The following is an 18,705-nucleotide window of genomic DNA, read 5'->3' as shown; positions in this document are numbered from 1 at the left end:
AGATATCTACAGCCACACCTTCCTGTCTCCTTCTTATGCTCTTTTCCTCTTTTTCCTTTACAGCAATTAGTTGTCTCACCTCAGTCTTCCATTTAAACCGACTCAATGACAACTGAGCCTTTGACAATTCAGTAACTTCTCAAAACAATCTTCAAGAGGCCATGCGCTACCACAACCCATTTCAACAGTTCCCAAGTGTATCTCTTCTTTCACTAGTCCCCTCCCTCACTGGAGAGCTCTTATGTTCTATTTCCAGGTATTTCTTTCACATTATAGTACATGGATCCCTTCTAAGTGGAAAAGCTCTTCTGTAGTACCTGAAGCAGGTTTGGGACTTAAGATACAAAATTAACAATTTTACAATGACAGGAAATTAAACAGTCAGCGCTGCCTCCTCTAAGGCAAGCAGCGATTATAAGTATGCAATTCATGCCAAAATGAGTTCATTTCTTGCTTTTCTCTTGGATCCTCTTGAGTTCCAGTCTTTCATCATCACCGCATTTTAAAACTGCATTAACTCTTTTTAAAAATTTACTACACATAGTAATGTATAACAATTACAGTTACACTATTTGTAATAATCTGTCTAGGCGCAGAAAAAATCACGCAGTAAAATCATTGTAAGGACTAAGAAAAAAAATTTTTTTCTTTTTTGAACACCTTTTATATAACTAGAAATGCAGTCCTGCAATTTTCAGGGAACAAAACTGAAAAACCATGAGAAGATACTATGGACTTACTGAAGTCATTCTCCTGCAACAGTTGGTTGCAAACTAACCATCTAGTAGAAAATATCCCTGCCCATAGCAGGGTGGGTTGGAACTGGATGATCTTTAAGGTCCTTTCCAACTCAAACCATTCTATGATTCTATGAAACAATCTTCTACTTCAACACGAACAATTATTTGCCTCCCCCTTTTCCTACACACACATACTTTCTGAGAAAGCCCTGGCTCCCTTACTGTGAACATCTGTGAACATGTCTTAATTTTGGCAAAACCATAACTTTACAGAGGGCTCTCTCCTAGAAGCTCAACTCTGCCTGAAAGCTTCAGTCTCGTTTGCATAACATCACCCAGACAGCAGAAATAACAGAAGTGCTTTTGTAATGCTAGCAGGTATTCCACTGTGAGATGAGCTTCTGTTTGATCATACAGGAACCCTTGTATTCACATGGTACAAACTAATACCACAAGCACATTGTGGGCTGGATTGCCCTCTCCACACAGCACTTGGGCAGATGCATCTTGTTGAATCAAAGCCTCACCGAGGAATGTCTTCAGAATCTCCAAAGTCATCCAAATCCAAAAAATATTTCTTATTAATTATTTTAGATCTTTAAGTTCCTGCTCTTCTGATAGCACTAGCTCTCTAAACAGTGTAGGAAAACTAGCAAGGCTGACTCAAGACTCACTTCTACACATTATCACTGCTGCTGACCCACCTTACAAAAGATACATTATGCTAGAGACACAATAACATCAGATTTCTGCTCCCAGTATCTTTGATAGCTTCCATCTCAGCCATTTCTTACTTAACATTTTTGTCTCCATTCACACAGCTTCATTTTTAATATTTTATCTTCTCTTTTAAAAACAACCTCAAAACTCACTTCTTTCAGCATGTTTTCCATCACTATTTTCAGCTCCAGTGCTATCTGCTCCCTCTCTCTTCCCTGAGCACATTGAAAACAAGAAAGTTAAGATTCACTCAATGTTACCACAATAGAGAAACAAAACAAATTAGTTGATTTCCTAGTAAACGAACCTCTTCAACTAACTGCATCAACTTCCCTTGTACATGTCATATCTTAAACTTAGCTAACTATAGACTCCAACCTTTAGGAAAAAAGTGCAGAAAAAGGCACTGTCAGCTGAGAGATAGTTGCACTTGGAGGAGTTGGTCAAGCTATTCCATGTCCAAACACACAGATCCATGCATTAGCTTGGCTAGAAGAACCTACACATTAGACACTGACACACTCTGTGCCAGGACCCGAACTTCTTTGCTTAGATGGGAACTTTACAGCTTGAAGTTTTGACTTTAACTTCTTAAAGCCCAATACAGTTTCAAGCAAGAGGGTGATTACAGTAGAAATCCATCAGAAAAGGTAGGATTTTCTCCAGTCAGTGGACTCCAGATGTGATTTTTTTTTCCCCTCCACATTCTAGACACAGAATAAGTTTCCTGCTTGAGGAATGAAAGAGAAAAAAATCTGCAGCGGTCCTTGGAAATCCAAAGCAGCAAAACTGACCTGTCTTACAAACTTGGCTCAAAGAAAAGACTGCACTTGCTCCTCTATGAATTTGGCTCTTAACACCTGATGCTGCTTTTCCCACTATTCAAAACCACTGAAAGAAAACCTTGTAATTCATAAGAAAAATTGGTAAGCAATGTTTTGCTGCTGTTTCCCCTACTAAAACTAATTCACAGGTACCATTTGCAGCCCTTTTCATATAACTAGAGGTTAGAATTCTTAAAATTCTGCTACGTAAAGCTGTCATATCAGAAGTCTTTAATAAGTAAGAAGGCATAAAGGCAGAGCTGAATCTTAGATTTCAAAATAAGTTAAAACCAGAAAATATTTTATCCTAAGCATTTTTGAGGAGAAAATTGCTTATGCACTGAAGTCTACACACTTTTCTAGTTACTCCTCAAACAATTGCATTCGTATTTGATTCTTTTTAAAAGCTATATAAAGGAATCAGTAACTTTCACTACATAGACCTCCATATAATACTTTTCACTTGTATCTGAATGGTTTGCTTTGAATGTATTTTTGACCACAACTCTAACAGTTTATAGCTAATAAAGATTCATTTAAATATAAAAAAACCACAGTCCTCCCTGAAGTCACTCTACCTATTGACTAAAAACCATCCAGCTCAAAAAACAAATCAGGAAACAAAGAATTCTCAAACCCAATTCTTTTTACCTTGCTCATCGAGCAGCTTTTTTGTAAGATCTTCTGCCTCATCTCCACAGTCCAGCTCCAGAGGATCATCATTAATATCCAGGTTCTCCAGCTCCAACTCCAAATCCTCACTCCCAGGTGCTTCCTTATTATCTTTAGCATCTTTTGAATCTATTTAAAAGGTAAGCAGAAATATCGAACTATTAAATGCACACAGCAATGATTAGAATACAGGAAGACTCACATTACTAAATCGACGTGTCTCTACTGTCTTACTCTCGTTAAAAGGAAATGTGCAATACCGACTTCTTGAGACTACACTGTCTCATCTTTTAGGTCTCAGTGACTTCATATCCTTCACATAGCTTTACCTATATGCCTGAAAACTGCAAACATTTACCTACGTTGGGGTCTGCAAAGGATTGCCAAGAGTTTTTAGTGCTTTCGTTTGTTCTGAAATATACCTGGTATGTCTTCATTAGATGATGTGCATACATTCAAATGGAACGAGATATTAAAAATGTAGCAATCTAAATCCAAAACCGCTTAAAATGGATTGCAAGGCCATCATAAGCCAAGTGCCAGCAAAATAAACCTTGAACACTAGGAAGGTCAGGTAGAAAACCAGTATCCTCCTCATACTGGTTAATCTCCAATTATCTTAAAACTCTATCAATATTAAAATGCATTTATTTTTTAATTTCCTTAAATACCATACCCAGATATAATCCCTATTCCACACCTTCTTCCCTAAAAATTCATCCAAACGGGTATACTGTCCTGATAACCATGAATTATTTCATTTGAGACTCATTGCTCCCATGAAATTTGCTTATCTGTTGGGCAAGACATGCTAAAAAAATACTCATCTAAGCATTCTACCTCTTGATTCATCTTTGCCGGAATCCTTGTTCTGAGAACATTTTTCATTATCCTTAAACAAAATTGCTGGCACAAAAGCCTTTAAGTCGATGAGATTCTCATAGAAGTTTCTAGCATCTTCATCTTCCCAGATACCCCCCTCCAGGTCATATTCTCCTGGCTTTCCTGGTGTGAAAATATCGATACCAGGTCCATGTTCTGCAAAAAGAGCAAAACCATAAGAAAGTTACTTACACAAATTTCTCATCTTCTAAAGAGAGGTACCTTCAAAGATTAAAATAATACTTATAAAAACAGGCAAACTATTTACTGCTATCATTGTTTTCACTTAAATATTGCAACGTATACTTCAAAGTGCTTTTAACAACCCAGTCTTAATATTAGATATAACAAGTTATCTTACAATTGTGATTTTGACATTGATAGAAAATTGAAACAAAATTGATAAAAAGACAGTATCAGTGAACATGAGATCAAGTAAAATCAAGCCACACATTATGTGGTATCAGAAAGGAAAGCTATAATAGAATTCAATCGCATTGGCACAAAAAGTAATGGCTTTGAGCATGATGAACTGTACCTCAGTGTATTTTAAAAACAGAATTTTAAAAAGAATAATTTTAATTTTAGAGGTGTTCAAGAAACACAGCTTTCTTAAGCTCAAGATCACTTTAGGCAAAAGGTACACTTGTGATTTCAACATCTCCAGACCAAAAATTTGAGATTCATCAAGTCATTGAACTGCTCTGCCAGTTAAATGCCGTACTTCTCCTCAGGAGGAGAGAAAGCCACCCACTGACTTACCTGGCTCCTGCTCATAACATCATGACCCAAAAAAGACTTCAAATTCATTTTTTAACAGTGTCAGATTCGAAAACTGAAACATAGTTCTTTAAACTGAAAAGATTAAGTTAAAAAAAACATTTTTCATTTTCCATTTATTCCTGTATTGCTGAAACAAATCTAAAGAGATATTTCTTAAGCTACTGTAACTATATAGCATACACAACAGTTCTGGTTACATGTTATGTAGTTTTTATTAAATTAATCGAACATTATTCATTCTTTGATATCCTTAAAGGGGAAAACCTAAATAAAAATAAACCAATGAGAAAAACACATTACTAAGAACATTCGGTTAGCTTTCCCACCACATCCAAGACAAATCTGCTGTTTACTTGCTTTAGAAGGTGGCCTACCCTCAGGTGTTGGTTTCTCTTGGGGAAGGTCAGGCATATTTTCATCCAAAAGATCAGCCAGAGATTGAGAATTTGCCAACAGCTTCTGATATGACATCGCAAATTCCTCATATTGCTTGTGCCTATCTTCACTCAGCTCTCCTTTGGAGTGTAGAATGCGCCTACCAAAATCAAAGTTACAGTAAGATGATCTTTCTTCTCAAAATATATTTGACCTATGCTGAATCACTATCAATTTCTCCAAGAAAATTCACATTCCCTCTTTGAGGAAACTGCAAGAATTCTGGTTTAGACCACAACAGCACAACTCTGAGTAACACTAATTCTTCCCCAACAGCCACACTGAATTACTGACTTCAATATCCTTGATGAAAGTACAGTCACAGAAGCTCTAAATACAACATCCAAAGAGAAAGGTTACCATATCTTTTCGCCATGATTATTCTCTAACAGTCCTGCACTGTGAAAAGACTTCTGTAGTAAATTAAAATATTAAACTTGCATGAAAGCTGGATCGAACTTGCTTTGCATCTGTACCAATACATTTCCATGTTGTTCAAATGACTAAATGGGCAACTATCATCAGGAGGCTCAAAAAAAGTTGCACATCAAGACCAGCCCCTTAATTTACCAACCAACCAACCATATTTCAAGGCTCTGAGTCCAAATTAAGAAGAGTTACATTCGTTTTTTCACTTGTTCTTTTTTTTTTTTATGGAGCTGTCCATATGTAATTTAAATTATCACTTAAAAACCCCAAATCCATTGTCAAAAGCAACTTGCATTCAAAGGAACTAATCACTGCTTACACATGAACACTAACGCAGTTTCAGGTGTCCATGCAGAACAGTACACCTCAATTTTCTTACCAAATTGCAATTGAGGTCATCTTGGATTTTAGACTAGAAATAAAGAATTTTCAGTAGTTTGAACCAAATATACAGAACCAGGCAATCTCTGTTAGTACAAAGCTTGCCACAAAAGACAGATGAAAGACTGCCATCCTCGATTTTGGGTTAACCAAGAAAAACCTGGTTGCTTACTAGTGATGTTCTAGGTTGTCCTCAACTAGGGCTCCCAAGAAGTGCATTTTCTCATTACTCTGCACGAACAGTCCTGATACAGACAAAGCACAGTTAGTCGCTTCCCAGTGAGGGACCTTTTGGGCCAGATGAGTTGTTTGGGGGCCTACTACAAAGGTACAACTAGGCTCAGATCAATCATGGGCTTTCAAAGGGAAGCTGACAGAATTAGCTTGCCTAGCAAGTGTTCAATTTACTTTACAGTAGCTTGAATAATGCTAATAACACTGGACTAACTAGCTGTAACCACTGACAATGTATCTGCAATGAGGTGAAAGCATCAGAAGATCAATTCGAAATGAGGTGCAAGCGCCATAATTCCTAAAGCAGGCTGCATCACTGCATGATCATTAGGCTTTTCTTAAGCACCAACTATACAACCGCACTCTTGTCAAAAGACTCGAAAATTTTATGGAATAAAACTTCTGAAACAGTTTAAGCAATTCAAGATGTGGGATAACTATCTTGGGTTTTTTAAGTTCCAGGTTCGTTATGAAACAAGTCATCTTTATATATAACAGATTCACAGGGTGAGCAACAAAATCTCTGTCTGGTCAGAATCCAAACCAGACACGCATGTCTTGCTAAGAGGCAAGAAGCAGTAATGCTGCAAAAGTGTTATTTCTCATCCCTATCACAAAAACGTATCTATATAACACGTAGTACCTGCTCCTGCAAAGTAGAATAAGAAAAACTAACAAATGAAAAAAACACTGTCAATTTCTAAAGTGCAATAGTTCAGTTTGGATAGAGGAAACATGTTAAATGCCAATTAGTAGCCTTTCCATGGAGACAGCTATCCATTAGGTATGTATTTTAGGTTTAAAATATCCCAGCAGCCTCATAAACACGAGCACTGAAGCTCTGTGCTATTATTAAAAAGCAAAAAAGCGAAGTGCTGTAGCAACAGTACAAGAGTTTCTGTTCTCAGTTTCAGTTCCCAAAAGACAAGCGTTAACAAATTCAAGCAAGCTGAAGCACACCGAGCAAACTTTAAAAAGCACAATTTGTTTCTGATGCAATTAAGAGTACAGCATAGAGTACTTATCTTACTTTATATCTCTTCAGAATTTCACAAAGTGTCACCAGACAACTTCAGCAGATCTTAAGAACATATTTAATTTAGACAAGTTTCTTCCATATCTAGCACTCAGTTTTGAAAGCTCACACTTGAATGTGAGAATCAAGTTGTTTCCTTCCAATGACACAGCCTGCACAGCTCTTGCTGTGCCCTCAGCTCTGTAATCAATCATCAGCCTCTATTGTCAAAGTGTAACTTGAGGTAGTTTTCCTAATTATCCACTTGCAGAAAGCCCTTGTGTCTAATAATGTTTTAATTGTACATTAATGATTCAGCAGGTAACACAATATTAAAGCACTGTTAAGGTTTGCATATTCATTTTCAATTAGCTCAACCAGTCTGCACGGCTTGAGGTATTTCACAGTCACTCTCCCAATACAGAAAAATTCAAGAGGTATTTGCCTGAAAAAATATTATGACCAAAATGTATGACACTGCTGATGCACAAGAGGGAACAGTTCAGTCCCTGTGCACTTCATTGGTCTGAAATAACAGCGGGAATAAAAGCTGGCTGTTGCTACCAGCAAAGTGGATCAGGCTTCAAATACACAAAGGACTGTTCCAATAGGATTATTGCTTTTTTAAAAAAGAAAAACCAACACGTGCCTCCAAACAACAACAGAACAAAATCAAACCAAAACCCAACCAAAACCACAATCACTTTCCCAAAATCTACAGGCTAGGAAGATTTCTGTAGTATTCAGACTCCTTACTGGGCAAGTTTCTGTCTTTGACCTCATGCCTTGCACTTCCATAGCATGCAAATGCCAAACATCTCTGTTATAGACATGTTGTAAGCCAATAAAACTAGGCAGGAAACTTTTTTGATGTCTTGTTTTTCTAACAAAATTTATTCCCCAACTTTCATTAAGAAGTTAAACACCTGTAAATTCAGATAGAGAAATCACAGAATTATCTTAATCCAATGACAAATTATACTTCCTCTCATTCCTTCCCAAAACCAAAACTCTGCAGCCAAGTTCAAAGGGAGAACTCAGATTATAAGACGCATAAAGAGATCACTAGCTTGATCCGCCCAAAGCAGGCTCAAGCATGAAATTGTACCAGGCCATGCAGGGCTCTACCCAGACATTTTTACCCATTTGTACAAGTAAAAACTGAAGCGTAATTCCTTCTCCCAGATCACTCACTTCTCTCTTCTTATGGTTTCCTAACATTCTTCATATCTCTTGGAATTTTTTTTCACTCAATATCCTATCATGCAGACTTTCTAACACTCTGTCATTGAAATCCCAGGCAGCATCAATCTGACCAGAACCAAGTATAAAAGTTAATGAATATTAACTTGGAAAAAAGTATCAGTTAAGTCAATAACACTTTAAAGTAGCAAGTTACTTGTAGAAATAATGGGAACCCAGAAGTCAGTTCACAGTCCTGTGAAATGCTACACTTGGCTCGTCAAGGTCGGACAGGACTGCAACAGAACACCTGTCAGCACAATGGATCCAAGACTTGGCTTGGGAACATCAAATTTTAATGTATTCCAACATAAATTTGGCTCTGGATTGATGTTCAGCCTTTTGACTGAAACCTGTGCCTACACAGTAATACGTTCATTTCTATCTGCTTGGAATGCTTCCAAAAGGATTTAAGAATGACCACATTTTAAGACCAGCAGTCATGTTTAAGTTGGCTCCAATAATAACAATAATAACAATTGAAGATGCTTTGAAGAAAATCAAACAATTATTAAACAATGTGGTCATAGTAAAAATTAATCATTCAGATGTTGAGGATCTGTATATTCATACCCTTCAATATTAGTACTGCATAGAGACATTTAAAAGGATTTTAATCAAATTGTCTATAGCCTCCAATATTTTAATATATAAAATTTACCCACATTAAAGTGTAAGGGATACCTTGTTAATCTAACCTAATTTTTCCTCTATGCCAGTACACTAAAAAAAGTAAACAAGCCAAAGCCATTGTTGCATATGCTCTGTTAGGTGTGGGTGGGTGGAAAGGGAGAAATCAGGTTGTGCCAACTGGAAAAGTACAATGCCAGCTGGGAAAGAAGCATTACTTTGAAGCTGCTGAGGCAGCACCAAACTAATAAAGTTAAGAGAATTAAAGCTAAAGATCAAGCTCCATTTTCTTTAAAGACATTCAAAGAGTCTGTTTGGAGTTTGCTTTTTAAGTATTCAGAGCAAATTTAGAATTTTTCGTAGATTTACTGCAGAATACGCTTATGTTTTACACACTGCTAACAGACTTTGCTTACAAATACTGGAATAACTGTAGGCATTTCATAAATAAACTACTTTTTTTTCCTCCATAAATAAAAAGCAACATTTAAATGTCACCTGTTTTGTCTTTCAATATTTTGTAGCTCCCTGTGGTCCCTTTTCAGGTGTTTGGTCAAAGACGTAAAGTATTCCTTCAACAAATTCTGGAATGGCTGTTGTTTCTCTGGGCTAATTATCTCACTAGGAGGAAAGCTCAAGTTAAACTTCTCTGCAACAGTTTTTACTTTCCTCGGTACCAAACCAGCAATGTCATCTCCACAGTGCCGACAAAAGCTGATAACCACAGAAACATGAGTGTGGGATTCTCGATCAGCGTTAATAATATTTTTAAGCTGCTCATAGATTAAAGACAGACCTTCCTTGTCAGTGAAAATCCCAACTATTGTCAATTCTGCAATGAAACGCAAATCAGTCCTTAACTTGGTAATGTTGGGAGTCTTTTCTTCTTTCCTTGCTTCAAAATGTTTTTTCCAAGCCTGAAGTAATGAAGGAGCAAAATCAGCATAGCGCTGGTGAAAGAGGGAACACAAGTGCACAGCGCAGTTTACATCTGAGATTTTCAGTTTGGCTTCCACAATAGAAGCTACTGCTTCTGCAATGTACTTGCTTAAATTCAGGCTATTAAAGTCATGGGACAAGGAGTCCCTTTGTTGCTCTGTAATGGTTTTTAGCTTCTTAACAAAAGCTGTGTTCTTCTTGAGACTGGAATCTAGTCTGCTGAAGAAGTTTTCCTCAGGACGATTGTCTGGTGCATTCTGGTTTTTGCTGCGAAGCTCTTTTCTTGCCTGATGACGCTCCCAAGCCTCCTGATGGAGCTGATGTGCTTCCTCTTTTTCTCTAAGAGAAATAAAAATTACTCATTTTCATTACACAACCTTACTTTCAGGTTCACAATTCAAACGAAAAAAAGAGTCATATTAGGAACGCCCCCAGTAGTTTTAAACACCATTTCCCCTTAGCAGTTGTCCACAGAAGTTGTGGATGCTCCATGCCTGGAGGTGTTCAAGGCCAGGTCGGATGAGGCTTTGAGCAACCTGATCCAGTAGAAGGTGTCCCTGCCTATTCCAGGGAAGCTGGAACTGGATGGGCTTTAAGGTCCCTTCCAAACCAAACCATTCTATGATTTTACGATTACTGCTCTATTTTTAAATATTTAATGAGTTAATAATGAAAAGCTAAAGCATTTGCTTCATAAACTATTCTGTTTAATTTTTTTTCCTGCAAAAGACAAGTGCTACTTGTTACAAAATTAAACATCTTAAATATTCCTATGCAGAACATATTACTCCCAACAGACTGAGAAAATACAGTAAAACTCCATTTACTCCAGACAGCGATGAAGTTCTTACAGAAGAGGACAACAACCTTGCAATAGGTTACTGTATTACACAGCTAAGGGAAATCTTTTATTCTCGGACTACTGAAATTACAGGGAATTTTCAATAAGTGGAATACATCTGTCCCAGCTAGAATTCAGCTATGACATTGCCTCAGTCTTAGGAAGTGACATATTTCAAACACAATCTGGAATCTCAGTTTTATTGGTCTAAAGATGCTACCTTGGACACTGTAGTACCTTTTGGTAACATACTAAACATTGTCTTGGTAATATCACATCTTCAGCTGACAGGTTTCGTTCTATGTTTGCCATCCAGGCAGTAATTGACTACGACTGTTTGTAAGGAATTACATCCATCCCTCACAGCAGATTTGCTCCCGTCAGCCTGTTACAGTCCATATTCCCAGTTGCATGACGCTACTACTCCTCCACCTTAATAGAAACCGTGTTTCTTTACTCAGGCATAATTGTGCATTACACAGTCATCACACGGAGAACGTTACCAAAACCCCATATCAGACTAAAGTAACAAAGGTGAGAGGTGACAACTAAGAACCATGTATAAGTCATAAAGCACACTTAGCCAGCCATGTAAAATTTATAACACTCCATATAACTTCTTATAAGTAACTCAATTCATCTTTTATAATTCTGCAGGACTACAGCATTTGGCACAACTGAACCTTTAAAAGACAACTCACTTCAGTTGAGCAGCTGCTTCTTCTTGTTTCTTTTTCTCTTCCTCCTCTTGTTTCTTTTTCTCTTCTTCTTCAAGTTTCTTCTTTTCTTCTTCTTCTTTCTTCTTTTGCTCTTCTTCTGCCTTTACTTTATCCTCCTCTTTTTTCTTCCGCTCCTTATCTTCTTTTTTCTTTTTATCCTCATCCAGTTTTTTCTTTTTGTCTTCAGGAACCTTTAAAGTCTCTCTCTTCACACCAACCTTGGCATCTTCTTTTGGTTTCTCCCTAGTGCTCACTGGTCGCCTTTCACTAAATTCTCTTTCTTTATTATTTAGCGGAGATTCTTTTTCTTCCATGTTTGCTGGCTTTTTGCGCTCAGCTGGCATTGTGTTACCCAGCGAAGCCTGCAGAATCACAGGAAAAGAAATATATTTAATTTGTTGTTTATACATTAAAGTCACTTTCACATCCCAACAATACTCACTTAGTTCTTAACGAAGTAAGGCAAGTCAAAAATAAATGCCTGACTCAGCAGAATAAAATAGAGGTAAGTTTTCTTTACCTAAGGAATGGATCTAACAACAAGTAAAAACTGATGATTTTGTTACAGCATCACACTGCAAAGCTGTCTTCAGCATGAGGTGTGAATTAAAACCATTTAAAGTTTTTATAACTTGAGGAATACAAGGTCTTGGAACATAAACAGAAATCCATCTGAAAAAAAATCCAAGACTGACGAAAGCTAAGTATCCCAAGCTGAAAAATTAATAGAACTATTTGATTTATCAGCATGCACCTGCGCCTCACTGACCTTTCTACACAACTAAGGATACTTCCCCTTCCACTACCTCTACTTAGGGTACTGCAGGTTAGACAGGACCTCAAGTGGTTTAACCTCTTGCTCAAACAGGGTCAACAAGGTCAGACAAGATTGCTTTAGGCTTCAATATTGAAAACTGCCAAGGAAGGAGACTATACAACCTCTCCAGTGCCTAACTGTTCTCATTGTTAAAAGGCATCACCTTGTTCGCCTCTTTCCTCACCCCTCCCAAGATTTCCCCAGTCATCTCAAGCACTCTTCCATATATCGCAAGTACCAGCTGGAAGAGCATGCTGTGCTAAGACCTGTGCAAAACTCCCTATCAGCAGATCAAACAGAAATGACAGCAGAAAGGCTACAATTATCAAAAGTTAAAGTCTTCAATCTGTTTCTCCTTCTACTCAACTAATGTTTTTCTAGGGACCTGTAGGAGCTTTAGCATTTTTGGTGTTTCAAGCTCTCTAAGCTTTAGTTTCATTCGTCTAAGGATACAAAAGACAACATATATTGAACAAGAAAGGGTAGAATCACAAAAAAATTTAGATCAGAAGAAAACTTTAGAGGTCACGTAGTTCAACCCCTTGCTTAAGGCAGGTCCAATCAGACCAGTTAATTTAACTAAGTTTAGTTAAGATTAGTTGAGTTTTGAATAATTCCAAGGATGGAGATGCAATCATCTCCTCTGAGCACTTGTTCCAGCACCTGAACAAGAACACTGTGAAAAAGCTTTTCCTAATATCACCCTGTAACTTGCTGTGACCCAACTTGTTCTTCCCTATCCCTGTACAGCTTTGAGAAGTACCCAGCTCTCTCTTCTCTAATTCTGTTCTGTTGTTGCAGACTGTATTAAGACCCCTCCCTCTCTTCTTACACACGAAGAAACACAGTTCTCTCAGTCTCTATTCAGATATTGTGTCCTCCAGCCTCCTAATAATCTTGGTGTCCCTCCAGTGGACTTGCTCCGTCACGACTTGGAACAGAGAATCCACAAATGGATGTGGTGTGCAGATGTGGCCTTGTAAGTACCAAATAGAGGGGAAGACACACCTAACTCCTGTTACTACAGTTTAGAATGCAGCTGGCCTTAAAGCAAGGGCATTCTGCTGACTCATGTCCAGAATCCACTAGGGTCAGACTGGACTGAAAAGGGCAATGACTGCATGTGATACCTCCTACAGAACCATCACTTAATTTTTATTAGTAACATCAGTCTGATTCTGAACTGCCACCATCCTAACATTTCACTCAGATTCCATGATGAAAATATGCTAGATTCCTATATTCCCTGCATCTACTCAAAGTAGACAACGAGATACTTGCATTCCAATCTAATGCAGAATCCTTCTAGTATTATTTGTAACTATTTTGAAAGATATTCATAAATAGGACACCACACTAAAGAAAATATTTATTTCTAAGTATTTCACATTCCTTCCTCCTCTCACCCCCAAACCATAGAAAAAAGATTCATATACTGACTATCCCATAGAGAATGCTGCGTTACGATTTTTAAGATGTTTATCCAGGTCTATTGAAGAAAAAATTGTTTGCAAAACCTCACACTATATTGAGATACAGGCAGCGACAACTTACCACTGGAGAACCTGCTCAGGACTTGGCCTCTTAGATAGCAATTGGCAGCAGCACCAATGAAGCATTCCCAACACTAATTTATGGAATGGAGACCAATCAAATCAGTGTTGTTTAGACAAGCACTAGCAAATTTGGCTCCTTAATGCATGTCTACAACTAAAAGGCTTCACAGCCCAACATCTCAGAACTACTTGGACTTCAAAACTGCTGATCTACATCATCTTTAAGCAGTATTATTATAAAATAAGTACTTAACAAAGGGGGCAAGGGAACAAAAAAACTGACAAAGCCCAAATAACCAAGGAGCCCCCCAAGCCCCTTCATATTAAAGTTCTAAACTAATTTTTCTACCTCTGCTGGCCAGTTAAGTGGGACCTGTTCCTCACAGATGCAAACTCTCTATGTGTCTGTTTCAAATTAAACAATAACTATTTATTAATCTTCTCTCACTATGAGTCCACATAGGAAATTCTCTAAGCTTGAGACAACTACCCCTCCCACCATTTTTAACAAAAGGGATCTGAGAGGGAAGCTTTTAGCATTTAAATATCACCGCAATATCTCACTAGTAAGAGTAGATCCACTAGAACACTGTGTGAGACTCTATAATAATTGCGTTAAAATGTTTTCCACCAAAAAGTCTATTGAACAAAAAATAGTGTTAGATTCTGAAAGATAATAAATTGGAAGCTAAGTTTAAAAGGAAAACATCGGGAGCAGAGAGTTGTTTGATGAAAGAAATGCTGGACAGGCATGCCACAATTCCAATACTCCAGCTTTTATCTTTGTCCTCCACCTGTTGTTAGATGCTACTTCAATTACAATTTGGGAGAGGAGGAGAAAGGAGAAAAAAAACTCAACACAAACAAAAATATCCAGCTACACACATAACAACACAGTCACTTTCCAAAATCATTAATTACAGTACTCAAATTCTTACTAATTTCATTAACTCAAAATTCTGTTTTAAAGACATACCTGACATTTGCTTGTATAAAAGTGAAAGAGAGAAAATGAGATGAAAAGGGATGGAGCATAACCTGGCACACTGTGGTTTTGACCACAAGGCAATATTATCCATTTCCCCCTCCCCGGAGCACTAGCGAGAAAAAAACAAAACAGACAATCTAGATTATAACAGATTTCTGTCCAGTATTGCAGAACATGCTGTGTAAAATCTGTCACTACCTGCTGCTTACACCACTCCCTATTTGCGATTGTACTGCCAGGTCATTTATGGCCACCAACCATGGATGGCAGGGGGCAGTCAGCATGTGTTGCCTCTGAGCGACACAGAGACTGGCCAGTCAGCACACTAGTGTCAGTTCACAGCATAGACAGCGTACAACTGTCCACTGAGCATACGCTACAGCCCTTCCCTCAGCAGGAATGTTAATTTACACCTTGTTACTTCTCCTGGCTGCTAGTTATCACAAGAACTGGAAAAAAAATTATGCTTTCAAAAAAATCCGCCCAATTTGCCTAAAACTGACTGAAAAGTTCAAAGTTGTGGGAAGCAGAAAAATATGGAAACAGGCAGCAGGGTTGCCTGGGTCTCATTTCCATAGGAAATAAGGCTGAAGATACACAGTGTGGTCCAAATTAAGGGGACTGTAAGGAAAGATTAAGAGAAACTTAATGTTCATGTGAATGTACTGATGAAAAGCCAGGATAATTACATGAATTTTGTAAGTCAATAGATAGGAAGAACTGTTGCTCACAACTGAAAACTAGAAAGGACCCACGAAGACAAATATAAGACAAGCATTCCATATGCTTTTGGACTCTTAATAGTCCATTTCTGTAGCAACATTTAGATGTTAACACTCTTACCTTTCCAGTTTCATCACTTATACAGATGCTGTTTTTCCAGAGGAAATAATTTCTCTCAGTTTTTCATTATTTGACCTACCTTAACTCATTCTTAGTTAGGAAGTTTTTTACTGTACTCAATTTATTTTTTTTTTTTTAATATCAATCTCAGAATTTGATAAACTGGTGAGATTGGGTTCATGATACTGTAGGCTCAGAAACTTAAGAAATAGGTCTTGAAATACGCAAGCAATATTTAAGAATAAGTATAGATGAACTTGGTTTCAATGAAATTAATACTTCATAAACCATACTTGGCATCGTCAATCTAGTCATCATTCAGAATAAAAGAATAAACATCAACACTGTGGTCCAATACGCTTAAAATACCTCAAATCAATAGAAACAGCCTATAGTCACAGATTGCAGTACCATGAGCCAGAATCTCAGTCCTTGCAAATACAAGTATTAGGGGAGAAACACAGTTTTACTAAACTGAGAATATTGATATTTTTCATCTTTTTTACAAGTTAAATTGATCACATAATCATTCCCTTATGCAGCTGCTCTATTACAAAAGAGGTAACGGAGATAAAGAATGTAGGCAAGATGTCCCACTCCTGACCAGCTAAAAAACCTCACAGAGCAACAAACTTCTTCATCGTCAGAAATCACAGTACCAGAAAATTAAAAGTTTCAAGAACTGAAAAGCAAATAAGATTTCTCTTAAAGCAAGGGAAGGAGCATAAGAAAAATACCATGGTCATTCCAAAGGAAAATAAACTTAGCTACAAGCTTTGCAAGCTGACACAGAGTGAAAGGAAATTGCAGTGCGGAGAATGGAGCTCCCCTACACAGGGGCAGGGAGGGCAGGACCACCCAACCAATTGGGTGGTTTTACTTTCGATTCCATTCATCTTAGAGAAAACGTTTTGCTGTCAAGCCTGCAGGAAGACACTTTTTACTGGCAGAAAAAGAGGGCGATAGACAATCACTAGAAACACACAGAGCAGATGAGTTCTTGGCTGGCCACCCTCCAGGACGCCCCTACCCTTGTCACCCTGCGCAGGCAGGGCAAACAACACCCCAGCTGATACCGAAAATGCCGGCAAATAAGCTCTCTAAGACTCGTTTTGGAGTTTTAGAAAGCAAGCACCCTTTATCAGGCCTGGGCAACACGAAGGAGCAATCTCCATCAACTCTGTGCAGCAAGACAAGAGTTGGGGACAGAATAAATTTCCCATTTACATGCATATGTATAAATTTTCACAGCAACCTTACACATGTTCTATTACTTTCCAAGGACCAAGTTCAATGTTATTATGAACTTCGCAACAGTCAAATCTCTTGCTAAGTTGGAGCTTTGGCGGCAGCTCCCTGCCTGACCTTGCATTTAGGGTAGGGAAAGAATCACAGAAGCCCTAGGTTAGAAAAGACTTTTGAGATCAAGTCTGACAATATCTTCCCACTACTAAACCACATCCCTAAGCAGAGGCATAGACTGAGAAAGACTGCAGACAGAGGTGATTACAGAAGACACAATCGTTCAGCATAGATAATACTTCACACAAGATGCTGCCATCTCTGAAGAATGCAGTCTGGAAAAACATTATTTGAAAACAAAACATGCTATAAGGGGCATTCTGTCTAACCTTCAAGAAATGCAGTTACCTAGATGAAACTTCAGTCTACTCTAGCTTAAATCAAAGAGTTAAGTGATGAAAGAGTGATCTCCATCAACCATGTAACAAGACTAACACTAGTTACAGATTATATTTCCCCACTCACAAGCACATGTGTAAGTTTTCACAGGAATCTTATCCATGTTCTATTACTTTTGAAGGACTGGATTTAAGTTTCCAAACCTACTTTAGCTTAAATCAAAGAGTTAAATGATGGGGGAGTGATCTCCATCAATCGTGTAGCAAGACTAGTGCTGGTTACAGAATAAATTTCCCATACATGTGTATAAATTTTCATAGCAATCTTACGCATGTTCTATTACTTTCCAAGGACTGGATTGAAGCTTCCAACTCTACTTTAGCTTAAATCGCTGAATTCAGTGATGAGGAAGTGATCTCCATCAACCGTGTAGCAAGGCTAGTGCTGGTTACAGAATAAATTTCCCAGTTCCATACGTGGGTATACATTTCCACAGCAATCTTATTTCTTTCGAAGGACTGGATTTAAGTTTCCCACTCTACCTTAGCTTAAACCAAAAATATTCTACTTTTTGTAACAGCAACTACTTCTCACACCACAGCCACTTGCCTAAGCTCTGCCTTCCCCTCCTCGCATCACAACCGCGAGAACACCCCTCCGCTTCCTCCCTGCCGCCCCTCCCCGTGCCCTGCAGGCACCATCACCCTTCCTCCTCCTCCTCTTCCTCACCACCTCAGCCCCCCCTGCCCCGCGGCGCCTCAGCCCCGCACCACCCTCCACTCAGCACTCAGCCCTCTCCCCCCTCCCTTCGGTCCTCTCGGTGCCGCCCCCCCGGCCCCATTACCTCCGCCCGGCGCGGACATCGGCGCGGCCTCGCGAGAAGCACCGCCTCCTCCGCGCCCTCCCCGCCCCACTAGGACCCCTCGCCCTTCTCCTCCTCACTACGCTTCCTAGCGCTGCCTGTCGGGCTGCCCGAAGCGATGCCTGACTTATGGTGGCGCGCCCAGCGAGCGCGCTCTGAGCTCCACGCTACTCTCAGGAGCGAAAGAAAAGCTCTCGACGTCCTATTGGGTTGGCGGCGCGCTGGCGCTGAGGCGCTAGCCCGCTTGGCAAATGGCGCTTCCCGACTGGCGGAGAGTCAGGCAGTGCTCACGGCAGCCCCATGCGGGGTCCTGACGGCGGAAGGCACTGCGGGGTTACCGGAAGGCGGAAGTGGCGGGGGGGTGCCCGCTGGCCCCCCGGGGCGCGTCCCTCGCAGCGGGGAGGGAGGGACGGGAATGGGGCCTGAGCAGCGGGCGGTACCGGCGCACCATTCGCCTCGCGTGATGTCACTGCCGTGATGTGTTTGTGGCCATGAGAAGTCGCATCGCTTCA

The 18,705-nt window shown here is 39.1% G+C and overlaps 1 protein-coding gene across 4 annotated transcripts in view; it reads right to left on the bottom strand.

The window, feature by feature from the left end:
• The window catches only part of UPF2 (UPF2 regulator of nonsense mediated mRNA decay), a 72,480-nt gene extending 54,245 nt beyond the window's left edge, over nucleotides 1-18,235 (bottom strand). For 3 of the 4 annotated variants that reach the window (XR_008448538.1, XR_008448539.1, XM_054058936.1), the window contains exons 1-5: nucleotides 11,469-11,848; nucleotides 9,486-10,265; nucleotides 4,996-5,156; nucleotides 3,797-3,994; nucleotides 2,936-3,085 (exon numbers count right to left, since the gene is read on the bottom strand). Coding sequence is in view for 2 of the 4 variants with exons in the window: in XM_054058936.1 (XP_053914911.1) it covers nucleotides 2,936-3,085; nucleotides 3,797-3,994; nucleotides 4,996-5,156; nucleotides 9,486-10,265; nucleotides 11,469-11,830 (1,651 nt within the window). In the remaining 2 variants the exon portion in view is untranslated. Of the gene's footprint in view, nucleotides 1-2,935; nucleotides 3,086-3,796; nucleotides 3,995-4,995; nucleotides 5,157-9,485; nucleotides 10,266-11,468; nucleotides 11,849-18,175 lie in introns of those variants that run through there. The other variant, XM_054058923.1, reaches the window with a different exon arrangement.
• Between the last annotated feature and the right edge of the window lie 470 nt (nucleotides 18,236-18,705).

This window comes from Cuculus canorus, chromosome 1 (genome assembly GCF_017976375.1).
Source record: "Cuculus canorus isolate bCucCan1 chromosome 1, bCucCan1.pri, whole genome shotgun sequence".
NCBI classification, from domain to species: domain Eukaryota; kingdom Metazoa; phylum Chordata; class Aves; order Cuculiformes; family Cuculidae; genus Cuculus; species Cuculus canorus.
The sequence above is the reverse complement of the archived record's forward strand: the minus strand, read 5'-3'. Positions and strand labels throughout refer to the sequence as shown.